The sequence below is a fragment of the Diadema setosum genome, chromosome 2, assembly GCF_964275005.1.
Source record: "Diadema setosum chromosome 2, eeDiaSeto1, whole genome shotgun sequence".
In the NCBI taxonomy this organism is placed as follows: domain Eukaryota; kingdom Metazoa; phylum Echinodermata; class Echinoidea; order Diadematoida; family Diadematidae; genus Diadema; species Diadema setosum.
The window spans coordinates 23,804,682-23,821,665 of NC_092686.1; the positions used below are offsets into that span (position 1 = coordinate 23,804,682).

At 38.3% G+C, this 16,984-nt stretch overlaps 1 protein-coding gene across 1 annotated transcript in view; it reads right to left on the bottom strand.

The window, feature by feature from the left end:
- The window catches only part of LOC140243418 (uncharacterized), a 90,677-nt gene extending 73,948 nt beyond the window's left edge, over positions 1-16,729 (bottom strand). Inside the window, exon 1 of the mRNA XM_072323101.1 lies at positions 16,546-16,729. Coding sequence (XP_072179202.1) covers positions 16,546-16,729 — 184 coding nt within the window. The remainder of the gene's footprint in view (positions 1-16,545) is intronic.
- Between the last annotated feature and the right edge of the window lie 255 nt (positions 16,730-16,984).

A 16,984-nucleotide genomic window follows, 5' to 3' on the forward strand; every position in this document is an offset into this window, starting at 1 on the left:
TACACTGTATATGGAAGATGGATCGAAACTCATTTACGGGAAAAGCTCGCAGGACCGTCCCAACACGCTCTGATGCCGGCATCAATTCGCTTCATCTCAATATTAATCCGCAGTATTTTATGCATCTGAGCACCGAAGCACAGCAAAATGATCCGCTTCCTGCTAATGAATGCAATCTTCCTTACCTACCTCACCCCCACCTTTTCCCTCTCTTTAAGTACCTGTCTATCTATTGCTCTCTCTCTTTCATATGTACGTATGTTTTACCAATTGCATTCGATCTCAACTCGCACACGCCCATTCGTGCAACCAATCAAATGACATGTCAAGGAACTACATGACTCTGAGATGTCCACCAAGCGTAAAATTTTCGAGTTATATTGTCTACTCAGATGCATATACCAGTAATTTGGCCGCTGGCAGCTTTTATACATCCCCCCCCCCCCCCGACATCAGTGATACACACTCACACGCGCGCACACGCATATATATATATATATATATATATATATATATATATATTATATATATATATATATATATATATATATATATAATATAAAATCGAGTGAAAATATTCACTCTTATAGGAGTGAATACAAAAAGAGTGAATTTCGAGTGAATTTTGAGTAAAAATGTTCATTTTCTCTCGTTTTGGAGTGACCTCAGGGATCACTCCAAAATCTTCGAGTGATCCCTGAGGTCACTCCAAAATGAGTGAAAATGAAAATGTTTACTCAAAATTCACTCTTTTTTGTATTCACTCCTTTAAGAGTGAATATTTTCACTCGTTTTTTTAGAAAGTATATATATATATATATATATACTATACACACATTATACATATATATATAATATATATAATATATATATATATACAGTATATAATGATATATATATATAATATATATATATATATACAGTATATAATGATATATATATATATATATATACTATACACACATTATATATAATATATATATATATACAGTATATAATGATATATATATATATATATATATATATATATGAGAGAGAGAAAATTTACATATGGATGAGTGTTTATATAGAGGAGGACTGTTTCTGTCTTTATCAATAGAAATATTGGTACTTACATGAGCAGCAGAAGATAAGTGACAGTCAACCCTATATATGGATATAAAACGAGTATTATATAACTGGGTACTCGTTTATCTACATGTCGACCAATCTACTACCTATTTATTTCATTTAATTACCTCTTTCTATTATTCATACTTGACCCCAATGAGGCTCTCTTCCACGGGGCCATTCAAACGTACGCAATCATTATACGTGGTGTGCCATTAACACGTTATAAATGATTAAATCTTATACCATGTATAAATCAATTTCCATACAATATTCAGCGCTTATATCCACATTTAAAAATCACCCATCTCCCCCCAAAATAACAACAATTCTCAAAGATATTAGGAGTAATGAACATCCACTCATCATAATATTTTGTATTTTGTTCTTTCTGTAGTATAGTTTTCTAGTATTTTGTGTTGCATTAATGTAGCTATTTTAGCTGTAATTCTTGGGATCAGCCATAGAAAGACCAACGGTCTATGCTGATCCCCACAAACTGAATTAACTGTTTCCTGTAGTGTTTCGTCTCTTGTCAAATTGTTTGGAAAATTGTACATTATTTTTTCCTGTATTGTTCCAATGTTCTATGTATAGTTCTTGTATTCTTTGAAAATGAAATCAATGAAATGTATAAAAAAAAAACAACTCGGACAAAATTTGGCAAAATGTAAGCCATAGTCCTAATGCAAAATCCATGTAGATAAGGGTGCACTTGAAACTCTTTATGCCCACCCAGAACAGAAACTACTGTGTTATATCTATTTTGAAATTCCCCTTTACCTCACTGGCTCTCTCAGCCTGAAAGAAAAATAAACCCTTCATATTCTCAGTTTATGCTCTCATTTTTTCATGAAATAAAAAAAAATCCACTCTCTTCATAACGCGATTTTTAATAACAAGGTGAAATTCATTCAGCGAGGAGAATATATCCTTTAGCCAGAGAGGGAGAGAGTGAGAGAGAGAGAGAGAGAGAGGGGGGGGGGGGGGGAGAGAGAAATATATCAAGACTCTTGATCTATTCTCTGTATGAGCTCAATATTATCACAAAGTTGCATGGCCATGGCTCCCATGGTCACTTCTTCGTAGAGATCAGCAGGAAATTTGTATACCGACCCGACGGAGTAAAAATGTCAAGGATAACTGGTGCTGTGTTGTAATTTCAAAGCACGGACGAACGCCCTTCGAGTCAATAAACTTTCCAACATATTACGTTTTCAGTTTGTGAAAGTATATATTGACTGATGATAACATAAGAGACTGATTTCATCAGTTGTATCGATCACCCCTGCCATTGTTTGAGATGGGTTTATGACAAGCCATATTAGGTGAGGTCATTATTAATTAGCTGAAACGACAACACCAGAAATATCAGTGTTTCCTGACGAGTAACAACATCTAATTCGCTCTAAACGTACGGCCGCGCAATCACCACTTAAGAATTTATTACGTAAAAGTGTATGATCTCGATTGCACTCTATTTACTGATTTATGATAATAATGCACTACCAAGTAACACATAGAATACCACGACAGCTGAAAATGCACTTCGACCGCATGAATATTATCAACATGCACCAATGGATTGCAACAGTACATTAATATACAATATCCATTCCCCTCTACGAATTCAAAGTTTTATATCGCACAACCGGGAAACATAGCGAAAACAAAGAGTCCAAAATGTTGTAGAAAAGGGTTTATCAATACAATGTATTTAGAACGAGCTTCTTTCAACATTTACATGACTCATACTCTTTCGACCTCACGAAAACACATCTCCCTTACCTAGCACCCAACCTTGGTATAATCAAATTAGTTGTCGTGTCCTGGGTCATGAATTAGCAACGATAATGACATACGATTCTGATACAGGGCAAATTAGTGTCTGAGCATAATTGCACACACTGTTGTTTTTGCATTGGTTGATGATCATTCCCAAACACAATTTCCGTCTCGTTTGTTAGTTAGGGTTTTTTTTTCGAGAAAGAGAGAAATAATGGCGCCTCTGTTCGTCATGGGCCGTACGGGCCCAAAAGTCTGGGAGTTTGGTCAACATACCAATTTGCCAAAATGATTGTACCGCACCATGGGTCTTTCGACATAGGTGTATAAATGGGTACCTGGCAACACTATAGGGTACAAATTGCAGGGGCCCCCTGGTAGAGCAGTGGCAACAATGAAAAGGCTACCCTAAATAGAGTATAAAGACAATGTTATTAATGTTGTTATCACTATTGTTATCATTATCATAGTTATTATCGTTATTATCATCATTATTGTTATCATTAGTTGCATTATCATCATAATCATTACTATTATCTATACTCATATTAAAGAGCGTATAACTATATTCTGAATAGAGGAATAAAATCTACATTTGATAAAAATCGGTTCTAAAATCTCTGCGGTATCGAAAAACAGAGCAAAACAAAATGGCCCTAATAAAAGGTGGATCCCACCTTTTATTAGGACCACTTTGTTTTGTCATCAAATTCTCAAATTGTTATAAGCTCTTTGATATTTCATATATCTGGTTTCTAAATATCTCGCAAAAAGTTAAAACCTGAATTCCCATCCCTACCAAAACTACACCATCCCTTTAATATCATAATAGTCTCGAGAAAGTATTGGAAAAGCTTCCTTTTTGTCAGGAATTAATCCTTGCTGTAAAAAGGCATAATATTTGAATGTTGTGTTATTTGCGATTATCTCCATACTCCACCGGAGTCATGACCTGCAACAGTGAACGTGTGTTTCATCAGCAGAGTTCACATAACATGATCTAATTCTTAACATCCTGCCCAGCAGACGGCAAAGAACTTTGACCTTATCATCACTTATTTGCCACCAGGGAACATTCTTATGTTTTGTAATAAACCATCTCCCCAACATGCGTACATGCACGGGGATTCCATTTGTGATCCGCTACTGAGAAAAAAAAAAACTCGTGCCGTTAGTTTATCAAAAAGACGGTGAGGAAAAAAAATAAAAAAAAAATAAAGAGAAGATGAGGAAAAAACCCGGATTTTAAGAGTCTGCTGAGACTGAGACTAGGCAAAAACCCGGATTTTAAGAGTCTGCTGAGACTGAGACTAGGCAGTGTGTTTTGACATGCTAAAATTCAGTTTCCCGCTGAAGAGTGATAGGATTTCACTATAATAATAACATGCTGCTCCACGGATTCGTTGATGCCATGCAACAGCCCAATAAGTTTGATTAGGACCGAAATGATTTATGCATGTGCTATCAGCAGTAGATGTTGATGTACTGTGCAAACCGATAGCTTCCTATACTTCCATTATAAAGCCTTTCGAAGGGTTCAACATAATCATGCGAGATGAAAATTTCCATGCATATATCTCAAAAGTATGATATTCTGTTTTGATATGTTAAACGTCAAGTGAACCCTCCATGATTCCGTTTGTGCTCCTGTTGCATATTCTCGTGTACTGTAGCAGGCTCTTTTCACTATATAACACAGCTATTTACTATAACAGACTTGATATTGTGTGTATTATATTACTAGTATTATCATTAGAACCGAATGTTCTATTGTTCCCTCGTTTAAGTTGATGATTCAAGACATTTGATATTGCGTTTGACTCTGCTTTTTTTTTGGGGGGGGCAGATTTGGTTCTATTTTGGTTATTAGATGAAAGTAATTTCACAGAGAATTTGGAAAGTTTCCATCGTAAGATTTCAACGCGTGCAATAATATGATAGATATACGCCTAGTTTTATTGTCCTTCACGTTTAGAATATTCACGCAGTGTGAACACATTGATAATCTTAGAAATTTAAACATTCACATTTTTAAAGTGATTTGCCGTCTTTCTATGTGTATATGTTTCAAGCACATATATTATGAAATATATATATTATACGTGTACATGCGTACGCACGCATAGACACAAACACACACACGCGCACCACACACATACACATATACGTGCACCAGTATGTATGCAAGGACTAAGGGGACCAAAGTATAATTCATGAACGTTTTGATAAGATTATGTATAATGTTCTGAATACCTGGAGTGTATGCATCTCTTTTCTCACTAGGCTGCATTTTGATACAAAGGCCTATACGTTCCGCACACGAAACTGAGGGTGTTTTTTCCCCCGTGGTGCATGGAGTAATCACGTCCCGTCTAGCTGACTGGCTCGCAGGCAGGCCGGTCACTCTGCTGACACGCTCGATGCGGGTATTGATTTTTTTTTTCTTTCTTTTCTACTTTATCACGTTCCAGTTCGGTTCGTGACGCTAATTCACAGACGGCATCGTGGGAAATGGATATTAAAGGGGGTATAGTCAGGGGAACAGAATGAGACCCATCGGGGTGAGTGAGTGCATATTGATGACGATGCATTTTGTTATTGTTGCTGTTGTTCCTTGAATTATGCAGCAGGTGCCCCCTGGTGTGAGTGAGTAATTTGCGCCTGAACGCGTGAAGGGGAAAAAAAAGGAAGTTTACAAACTAAAGAGAGAACTGAGAGAGGAAGCAAGTTTTAATGCAGAGAGAAAAACAATCATTGCATAATCAGAGATGACGATAACAAACACATTAGTTTTACTTTAGTGAGTACAAAACGATCAACGGCCAGTGGCTTAAAAAAGGAGAAGATTACACAGTTTGAATCAACAAATATACCATTACATCGCAGGCATAACATACAATTATTTCGCATTCAGAATAGTACATCATTACCACGCTGCGTAAGAAGGATACTGGCGGAGGAGGGGAGATTTGGTATGTATGCGACCGGTTTTCATGTCTCACGACTACTTCTAAAATTTGCTTGTCATCAATTGATTTGTAAAAATTACATAACGAATCAATATCTTGTATGGGTACATAAAATGTATGGGCTTGTGGATGCTGCCTACGCATGCGCAAAGACAAATGTAATATAGTGTGCATGACTCTAGTTCAGTGGTGTGCATGCGTGTGCTGGTATGTGTCATCGTGTAAAAATGTGGGTGCAGATGTGCGTGAATGCTTATGGTGTGTGTGTGTGTATGGTGTCTGAAAGAAGAAATGGGGAAAGGAAGAAGGAAAGAGGAAAGACAGAAAAGAAGAAAAAAGTATGGTGTGTCTGGTGTGTCTGTGTGTGCGTGTGTATGTGTATCTATATGTCTGTATATCTGTGTTGGTGTACTGTATATTTACGTGTGCGCAACAAACAGTCCAAAAGTTAGTTGTGTGACAGGAGGAAGGAAGGCGTATGAGACAAGCAGAATGCTCCTCGGGCCAGGCAGGTGCCGCTCAATACCTCGTGCCAGTGTTATCATAACTGTCCCAGGATCCACACAGTACATTGTGACTGCGATGAACACCGGTAAAGTGTTCCCCCTTGGTACAATCATCAACACGTTCCTTGACGTTGTTTGTATTTCTGCTACGTTTGCTAACCCTCCCCGCTGGACTGGTTCTACCGATTTGGCTGAAGAGTGACGAAAGGGTGAATCCCATCAGGTCAAAAAAGACAGGTCTTTACCCACATACACGGCAGACAGATTTCAATAAAGTAACAGGGAGAACGGCGACATTTCGTAGGTTTTAGCAGGACTTTCACGAAACCAAAAAAAAAAAAAAGCTACAACCCAGAATCAACCCGAATAACTGGGCTTTAAACTGATCGCAGAAGCCGCACAAGGACAGTTTCGTGATGCCACAATATTTTGTGGTCGATACTATAGCCAAGGGGTGCATAGGCCCAAACCGCCAATATCGGCAAACCGCCCACACATTCAGTGTTCACAAATATCAATGGTGTCCTCTTCGATTTACATGTGTTATGATCAGTTCTTTGGTTAAAAACTCTAAAGGAGTTGTTTTGGTGTGGCTGTTTTTGTGACAAAAATAGACAAATTTGACTTACTGAGTTACTCTCATATCGTAAAGTGCGTCCTTGACAATAAAGAAATTGGCTTCTTTTTATTTTCCCATTCTGAATAGGTGATTGATATGATATTCCAGATAGGGCTTTCTACAAATTGCAGTGATCCAGTAGACATTCATTGAAGAACAACGGGAGAGTGGTATTTCTCAAAAAGCTCATAACAAAGGCTCTTTACACTCGATTTTAATACTGGGGCATACGCTCAACAAGCTTGCTTCTAAATTGATTCCATCATATTTCTTTAGCATTTATTTTCAGATTCCAACTTTCATATATTGACCACTAAAATATTCTATCATTATGTTTGCAATATTCTGTTATGCTTCCTAGCTGGATATCATGTCATATCGTTTTGTTATGATTGATGTATCTTTTCACTGAGAAATATGAAAATAAATTAGAATTGAAATTGAAAATAACAAAGGCTCTGCCTAACAGTGACCCATTTTACGCTGCGCTATATCATTGCAATGTGAATCCTCGATTTTCGGGCAAATTCATGAGTTTTCTTGAACTGTAAACGTAATGTCAATGTAACCTGACATAAGTTGTAGCATTGACGTTCTCCTATTTTTTTTTTTAAGAGAGAAAGAAAGACATGTGCCATTTCCTTTTTGTTTCAGTTTAGTGAGTGTTAATATCATCCCTACATCCAGGCGAGATGATACAGTTTCCTATTAATGGCGTTCCATGATGGCATAGCAACTTTAATGTTGTCCGTCTTCTCTAGGTTATCCCTATCTCTACGGTTGATCCCCCTGTTTGGTCGTGGAGAGACCTCCCACAAGCCTTCATTGCCTGTTATTTGATTATTGTCAAAGCCTGTTTAGACAGACGGGTGAGAGATAGAATTTTGCCACCGTGTCACCGAGTCGAGGGGTAATTGGTGCAATGGTGTTGGATTAATTGCCATTAAGTTGTTTTTTTTTTTTTCCGTTTCAGTCGCTTATCTTTGGTGTATACTTGTAAAGCATTTATAGGGAACCCAAAACGCGACACTCCAACTGTGAATACAAATTAAACCTATTGATATCGGGGTCCCGAGTTCGTCCGAACAGTCCCACTATTATGTACCTGGTGGAAATAATAAAATGCTTCTGATTACACCAAACATGCCAAATCCCCTCGCAGTCATGTCTGAGTTATAATTTAGAGAATGTAAATACTTCGCTGGGGTATTTCTTGGGGTTCTATCGCAATTCTGTTTATCAATTTTTAAAAAGTCTGTCCCGTCGTTACAGCGTTACATACCTGGCTACAAACTCAAGAATACTATAGATATTGGCTTAAAGGCCGTTATTGTTTATATCTTAATTGGATTACAACTGTTGGAATGAAAGCATCATCAAATTAAATCTTCAACTGAGAAAATTTTGTTAAAAAATATGACTGAAACACTACTTGATTTATTTCATGAATTAGCAATGACATGACGAAGATTAAAAACAACAGAGGGTCATAAATATGCTATTTTCAATGGTAATGAATGGTCTTCCCCGTTTGATTTTTGATTTCTGCAGATTTTTTTGTTTCTGCAGTTTTCTTAGGCCAACATGAAAACACAAAATGTTGTAACATAATGGAAAAACGTATATCATCCAACTATAATCCAATAAAAGCACCGTTCAACAGACAACCCCCCCCCAAAAAAAAAAGAACAAAAACGAAAACAAAAAACATAAACAAAACACACATGCAGTTTTCATCATCGACCCCAGCACTTCGCAGACATTCAGTTAAAGTATAAGTATCAGCAACAATGATAATTAACATTTGTAACTGAAATAATAAGGATATCAGTTGTAACAGGATAGGGCGTAATATCATTATATAGGAAGTGAATATCAACACTGTAATGATACTAGTAATTATGCTGCCAATTGAAACGAGGCCAAAGTATAATATAAAAATCAGTTATTGATGATTAGAAACCACAAAAATCCCATAATGCTGTGGTAAATCATGTTTGAATTATCAATGACAGAGGCACAAGAGTGTTGAAAGCCGCTTTGGGATCTATCTCTCTCTCTCTCTCTCTCTCTCTCTCAAAAAAAAAAAAAGTTTACAGAAAGCAATTCAAGGCAGTGCAAAGGGCCATAATGTTAATACAGCACCGCACCATATGTCTTTGACAGTGTGATATACGTGTACATATGACAGTTGACGTGCAAACGGAACGTTTTCTTTATGCAACGGTTGGCTAGTACACAATCAGTTACTTGCCATTTACTATTATCTGATGAAGTTCCAGGATACGAAATATTGAGGTAGGCCTGTGTGGGTTACCTATACCACAAGCATACAAGTCATTAAATACTCGTACACATGCACGCAGACGAACACACAAAAGCGCGCTCACTCAACAACATACACCAGGCAAACGTACACACACATACACACACACACATCAGGTATCTAGACGGCATCGCGCTTTCTCGCCTAAAATCACGAAACCATGAAAGTGTCTGATGTGGAATGCACAGCTCGTACAACGCAAGGTGTCGGCTGATTATGCACCCACGAAATATAGATGAACCGAGAGACAGAGTTATGATAATGATGGAAAATGAGAAGAAGGAGAAAGAGGAGCTTGAAGAATGAAATACATAATCTCCCGACCATACATTCTTAGTCCCTGATGTGTCATTGCTTTGTAAAGATGAGAGAAAAAATGTTTAGAGCCACACAAAAATTATGCCATGCCAGTGACCAAGGTATATTGTTGTGGGAGAGACGAGTTCGATCCTGTCCACTATGTTAGATACGGACAGTATTTCGACCAAGCGAACTAATTGGCTGATGCTCTGGACAGGTCCTTCCTCTTACATTCCAACCGAGTGCAGCCTGTGGCAGTGTGCCTTTCTAATTAGCCCGCAACGATGCGGAGAGCGCAGGGTATAACGCTCAACAAATTACAAATACAAGTATGATTGTTATCATTGTTATTTTGATTCTAAAGTTATGTAGACGTGGTATTTTGCGAGAAATCGATCTCGACCTGAACGTGCGCAGTGTCCCATGTAAAATTAGTGTTTATATGTGGAAGAAATTAGGTTTGAGACAGACGTTGCTCTCAAATACTCCCTTTGGTTATAAAGAGTTCGGCCTAGATAATTATGTAATCACAATTTTGAATAGACATAGTTTTATGCATTCTCCGAAACTTACATAATCTACCAAGTCCTTTCTTATCTGTGTGTAGTGTGGGTGTGTGAGAGTGTGTGCATGTGTGTGTGTGTGTGTGTGTGTGTGTGTGTGTGTGTGTGTGTAAATGTAAGATCCTGTGGTTGATTTGAATATCTTTTCACCACCTATTTATTAGATGAGCGGTTCCGTTATCCGACGTCGAGAGATCGATGCGAATGCGAGGGCTGAAAACAAACAAGCCGTCCGACCCAAAATGTTTCCGCCCGGAGTCAGCGAAGGCTAAACAAATCCATTTGAACCGTGCATGCTCTCTTCCTCCGCATTAAGATTGAATGCAGACACCCGGTTCTTAAAGGGGACATGTTAACGTGAAATAAAGGGCGAACAAACAAAAAGAAACCCACTGAAAACGAAAAAGAATGATACAAACAACTTACACAAGGCATTGTTTGAAATAAACTAGATACAAGGGTATAATAATTTGAAGGTTAAGGGACCTGAAAATCAGTATAAACGGGATGCTGAGCTCTTTAATTTGATGCATTATACTCTAAAGAAGTTTCTCTGCATGCTATAGTATTATGTACGGTAATATTGCTCTCAAGCGCTTCTACGTTGTTCTTTGTGTGTGTTTTTGTCTTCTTTAAGAAAGATTCTCCAGCAATGAAATGGCGATTAATGTCTCATGATAACATTATGTCCAGATTTGCTTAAATTTTATTATAATGTACTGGTTTTACGTCAGTGCTATACAATATCAAAAACAATTGTCTCCAGTGGGAACTGACCGCTGAACAAAGAAAAAATGTATCTACCAGCTGCACCGAACGTGATTTTAAAACAGAGCGATTGAGGGCATCCCCTACCATCATTTTGGCCTCATTTGAAATCAAGTTTGTTTTCCTTTTAAATCGACATGATACTCATGCAGAGGGAAAAAAGGAAAGTGGAAAAAACACCCCCAAAAATCGTCTGGTTCCTACATTTCAATCAGTATATTGTGGCTCATCAAGATAAAGCTGGCAATTCAATTAGTCGCCGGTTTTTAAAATGGCATGTTTTCTTCCCTTCCTGTTGTCGAATTACACTGACGGCTAGAATGTTTTTGACATCTTAATGGGCGTTGCTGGGGAGACTGTAACGACAGCTACTTAAGCGGAATAGATTGATCATGAGTCCGAGGATTCGTTTTACAAACATTTGCAAATTGTCATCAACACCCATTTTAAGATGAAAAACGAGGTATGATACTATGTACTTTCTAAATAAAAATTTGTTTGTTTAATTTCATCTTATTCACTAGAGTCTGCAAACATATTGCGTCATTCATGTATACAGTGAGAATATAACAGATTCGATATGTGAGAGTTTTGATTTTCAGTCTCACAATGTATGTAGAGCTAATCTATTTTTTTTTTTGCATTATCCACTAAAAGAAAATAGTTTGGTAAACATGTGCCAGAATAGTGACATCACTATCTCATCTAATTTACATAATGTTATATTATTGATTTGTGAAAACGTGCGAAACTTTATAAACTGAAACTTGTAATAGTTGTTTTGATTGATTTCACTTTTATTATTTTACGTCAAAACCACAGATGGTGTTTTCACTTTAAGTCAACGTCAAAACTTTTTGGAAGTCTGTTCATTCGCATCAATGAAACGTTTCCATTATCACAATGTGAGATTAAAGAACCTCCTATCTCAAATCAAGACGGGATTATGCATGTGTTGTTTGGATGTCCGTGCAATACAGACCAAAGTGAGTCCTATTTCCGCACTCAGAGATGAAAAATACTTTTTAATGGAAACCAACACCATTATACTTTTCAATGATGAGTAGTGTCCAAAACTGTTATCTTATCAGAATATTGATGTGACACACACACACACACACACACACACACACACACACACACACACACACAAACACAAAAGAGATTTTAGGCATTCAAGACGCTGAATGATTACCGAATCAAGATGTAATTTATGTCATTATATCCAGAGCCTCCAATACAAACCTGTTGTGACTAAGCCTCTTTTGACCGCTTAAGTAGCTTCGAGATGATTCATTTCGAGCTGTTCAGTATTTTACCAGGTCTCCTCCCCAGATATGGAGGAATAAACGAGAATGCCGCCTTATATTACTGCTCGATAAAAATATGCCAATATCAATCAACAACAGGATAGCTAGAATGGCACAAACTACTGTTTTATCGCCCACGCTAGAGACCAATGGGGGTGGGGGGGGGGTAGGAGGAGGGAGAGGAGGGAAGGGAAACTGAAATACTCAATTGACGCCAAAAACTCTGCCGCCATGTCCAGCGAGTAAACAAATCCCGGAGAATGTCTCCGACCGAGGAAACTGACCCTCGAGCATCTATTCGAGGGGCATTGTCAAGGCGGTGCAAGGATGTCATTGCATTGACAAACAGCTTTTCTTCTTTTCTTTTCTGCTAACTTTCCCAGCTACGCAGACACTTCCTGATGGATAACAGGCGTGAAAGGGAATGCCAGAAAGGATACTGGAGTTATTGACTTTGCACGTGACCTACAAGTCTAAATTGAGCATGGCAACATGCCCAGGGGTCATCCCACTAGACCGACACCCACGAGTCATACAGCCCACGAGTTCGATATTGTAAACAGGTCCATGAGTCATACAGCTCACGAGTCATACAGCCCATGAGTTCGACACTAGGTAAAAACAGCCCACGAGTTCGACAGATACAACACGGCGCGTAATGTGTCGGTCTCGTGGGCCTTGTTGGCTCAGTGTCGAACTAATGGGCTGTATAACTCGTGAGCTGTATAACTTATGGGCTGTACTTGTGGGCTGTATGACTCGTGGGTGTCGGTCTCGTGACGTGCACCCCATGCCCATATTATCAGGGAGAGTTTTCGCGCGACATACGTTTAGATTTAAAAGGTGACTGAAACAAGTACACAAAAACCTTTACATAAAAGCAACAATGTTAAAGAAATGGGGGGGGGGGAGGATAACGTTTCTTGTCAACATGTTGTTTGGAACGCATAAACACAGCCGTAGAGGTGAATGTTATTGACCAGAAACCACCACAGTGTTCTTTCAAAATATTTAGCAGCCGTGTTAACACTTCTCCGACAATCAAAGCAAATATAAACTTTAAACCGTTTTTCGCATGAAGTCATTTCAGGAAAAGAAGGACGTCTAACAATCGTCGTGTATCGTCTAACAATTTCTAATGACGCAAGCAGCACAAAAAAAAAACCAACTTAACACTGCATTGGAAGTATGTAACATTTTAAGTATTTTATAATCAAATATTATGAAGTTTAGCATTAGAAGTTTAATTACAACACAGATTTCATCTATCGGAGTCCTCAAAGTGTAATAAACGACTAGTCATTGCTTCCGAAGTGGCAGAATACGTCAATAATCATTTGTCTTTTCGCGGTCATGTTCATAATCCCTATACATTGCTTGACACAACTATTCCAGAAAATAAAACCGCAATAAATTGATATTCATCTAGAAAGCATTGCGTTCAATAATATCCTGGAGCACTGAATAACAGCTACAACATGAACTGGAATATGTGATGAAAAATTGCGTTATCTTCTTTTTTTTACGCACTTGGTTTCGATTTGGTATCTTGAGACATATTAATAAAGATCTTTTGAAAGCACGTTGTTTTTTAAATAAATGTGACGTGTGTTATAACCACAACAGTGCTTAATTTCATGTTATTGGTTTTGTATCCCTCCCTTGATCATCTATACAATCAAGCCTTTACATTGCACATGAACTCATTTAACTTTTCTTTGGATTTCTTGTTATCTCCGAAACACAATGACGTCAAGTATTTTTCCTCGTTTGGTCACTCCAGGACTGGCCTTTCATGTAATCTCACAAACACCACCGAATCAAGCTTCTGAAATTCGCCGTCTTGATCTTGTCAGCATCAATTTAACCCGTTCCGTACGGAACCTGTTGGCATTTCACCTATGGGCATTTCACGATTCAGTATGGAACTGGTTAAGTTGATGTTGAAGGGTCAATTTTTTTACGTGTGCTCATCACTATAGTATGTATAAAATTCTTTGCAGTTGCTTTTGTTCCATTCTGAATTATGAATTCGCTCTTGACTCACGATCAGTTGGGCAAACTTTTTGTTTTTCATAGAAGACAGACTGTTATGCAGCAATAATGTTTTTCTTTATTTACTCCTGATATGATATTCATAACTGATACTCTCAACAGACAAAAACATACACGTAGAAACGAAGGACTGGTACATTATTAAAAGAGAGTTCTGCCCATTATCACGGATAGAGAATGTTTGGAAACCAAAAACACTTCCGAATACAGAAAGAGAGCATAAGGAAGTTCCGTCATGACTCCGATGATCAATTAGAGGAGCGACTGTTAAATTCACCTAAGAACATTATTCATTTTAGGTATTTGTAGATAAATCATATCAGGGAAGTTTTCAAGCGCATTCGACTGTTCGACTTAATTAGTTTGGGTTTCTCTGTTTTTCTTCAAGAGCATGAAATTCTTGAAATCAAATTCAATCACATCAAAATGTTAATATTAGTTGAACCTCAATGGACTCACATTTTTTTTTTTACCATGACCAAAGAAATCTGTATGATAAGAATGAAATGCTACATAAAACTACCTATTCTATGCGGGTGAGCTCACACCCACCCACCCACCTACACACACACACACACACAGAGAGAGAGAGAGAGAGAGAGAGAGAGAGAGAAAGAGAGATAGAAGAGATGCTCAGTATTCCTCCCCTCGTCGCCATAAGCGATCGTGTGTGGAGAAACAAGTGGCGACCGCGAATATCTTCATGGGTTGCCCGGGTGACGTGCATGCTGTGAATGACGGTTGCCGTTTGATACCTCCATGCACATCAGATAGCCGCTTCCTATGTCCTTTTTTAAAACCGACTGCATTATCATGGCAGTGCTGGAGAGGTTGTGAGAATCTTTCAGCTGTTAGATTGCCGAGCCTCGAATCTCGGATTACCCCGGCACAGACTGACACGGATTCTGCAACCAGCTCCCATGGCCTTTTGGTCGAACAAGTTCGTGGTAACTTTATCCCGACTATCTACAGCGCCTTGCGGGGTTTTTTGCCTGTATTATCTTCTTCTCACCAGTCCATAATGGTTGGATATTGATTGTCAATCGCCAAACCTTGGAAGCTTACTTCAAGGTGATCATCGTGCAACCTTTTTGTGCTGAACTGGAAATAAGATCTAGAAAACACAATTGCCAATGCCATGTCGTTGGCTGATCAGAGTTGTTTGTGTCGACGTGATGTTTAACGTTTATCATGAAAACATATAACCTTGTCTTGAGAGTGTGATTGAAACTGCATTCACATGATTCTGTTATTTTTTTTTTCAAACGCTTCAAACGGAACGAATAATGTCCTCTAATTCAACGGACACATTACTTATTTTATACCCATTTCAACCTATTAATTTCCTCTTAAATATATCAGTTCTGTCAGCATTATTTTTAAAAGTGTCATGGCAGCTTTATCGTCATGGTTCTATAAGCGACATTTTATCTTTGTTCCTTCTTTCCATAATTTGGCCTCTTTTGCTCAGTCCTTTTTGACTGTGCTTAGAAGACATGTATACGCTTACTTTGCCTTGGAAGAGAAGAGTGCTTAATGCGGTCACGTCTTCATTTACATTCATATACTTTTAAAGTGTTGAGGTTTTGTTGCCAGATTATAAAGTGTATCAATCATGTCGATCAGAATCGCTCTTTTTGGTCCCAGTGTGTCTGTGTTTCACGTACAGCAAACGTACAATCTCAGTGTTGGTATTGGCGTCATGGAGCTTGCAACCGTCTTCTTCAATATAACATGACATGCAGACTATAACGTTGTTGTTTTTCTTTTTTTGTATGGTTCCATGCATTAATACCCCTTCGAACAGGTGTCAAGCTGTTAAATTGCAACTCACAATTCCGCTGAGAAAGATTTCGTCACCTGCCTGACGAAAGAGCCCTAAGGTTTGCGCGCTCAAAAAAAAAAAAAAAAAGAAGCAAAAATCACAAAGTATGATGATTTCATCATTATGAAAGAGCTTTTCAAAACTCTGTCGAATAATGTTACAAAAAAAAAATGACTTTGTTTCGAAATTTCATTGTAGGGTCCTTCTAATGGGCAGGTAACGCTTTGGTTGGATCAGAAACACAAACGTAAGACTTCTTTCGCGGAGGTGTCGTGGTATACAATATGTGGCATGGCCTCCTCATCCTGTATTATTTCAAAACTTTCAGAGCAAACAAAAAGGCGCCGCCATTGTTGAAATTAAGGAGCATAACAACATTGTTTTACAGTCTGCTTGTCTATTCACGAACCATAGCTTTTGCCTGATGAGCCTGTGTCAGTGTCTGTATCATTAGCATGCAAGACATGTGCCAGGGTCATTAGCTCTTTATCCGGTGTTTGATGGATGACTGAGGTACGCCGGCTGATGCACGGAGTCTCGTGCAGTGGGGGTGATGTGTCGATGTCATTAAGCAACTCGAAGCAGATCCCCATGTCACGCCTTGCCGTACGAGACACTGTAACCGGTACATGTACGGTCTGCCACACGTATAGGATGGGCCCTATATTAAACTTGCAAAGAAAAGCTGCATGCTTGCGGCGAAGAATAAGGACATAGGTGAATAGTACATAGGTATTGTAATTATCATATAGATCGATAGGTGTACAGGTAGAGACAGACAGACAGACGGATAAACGGATTTAACCAGATGTCCGATAGAAGATGCAGATAATACAGTAAAAGAGGTA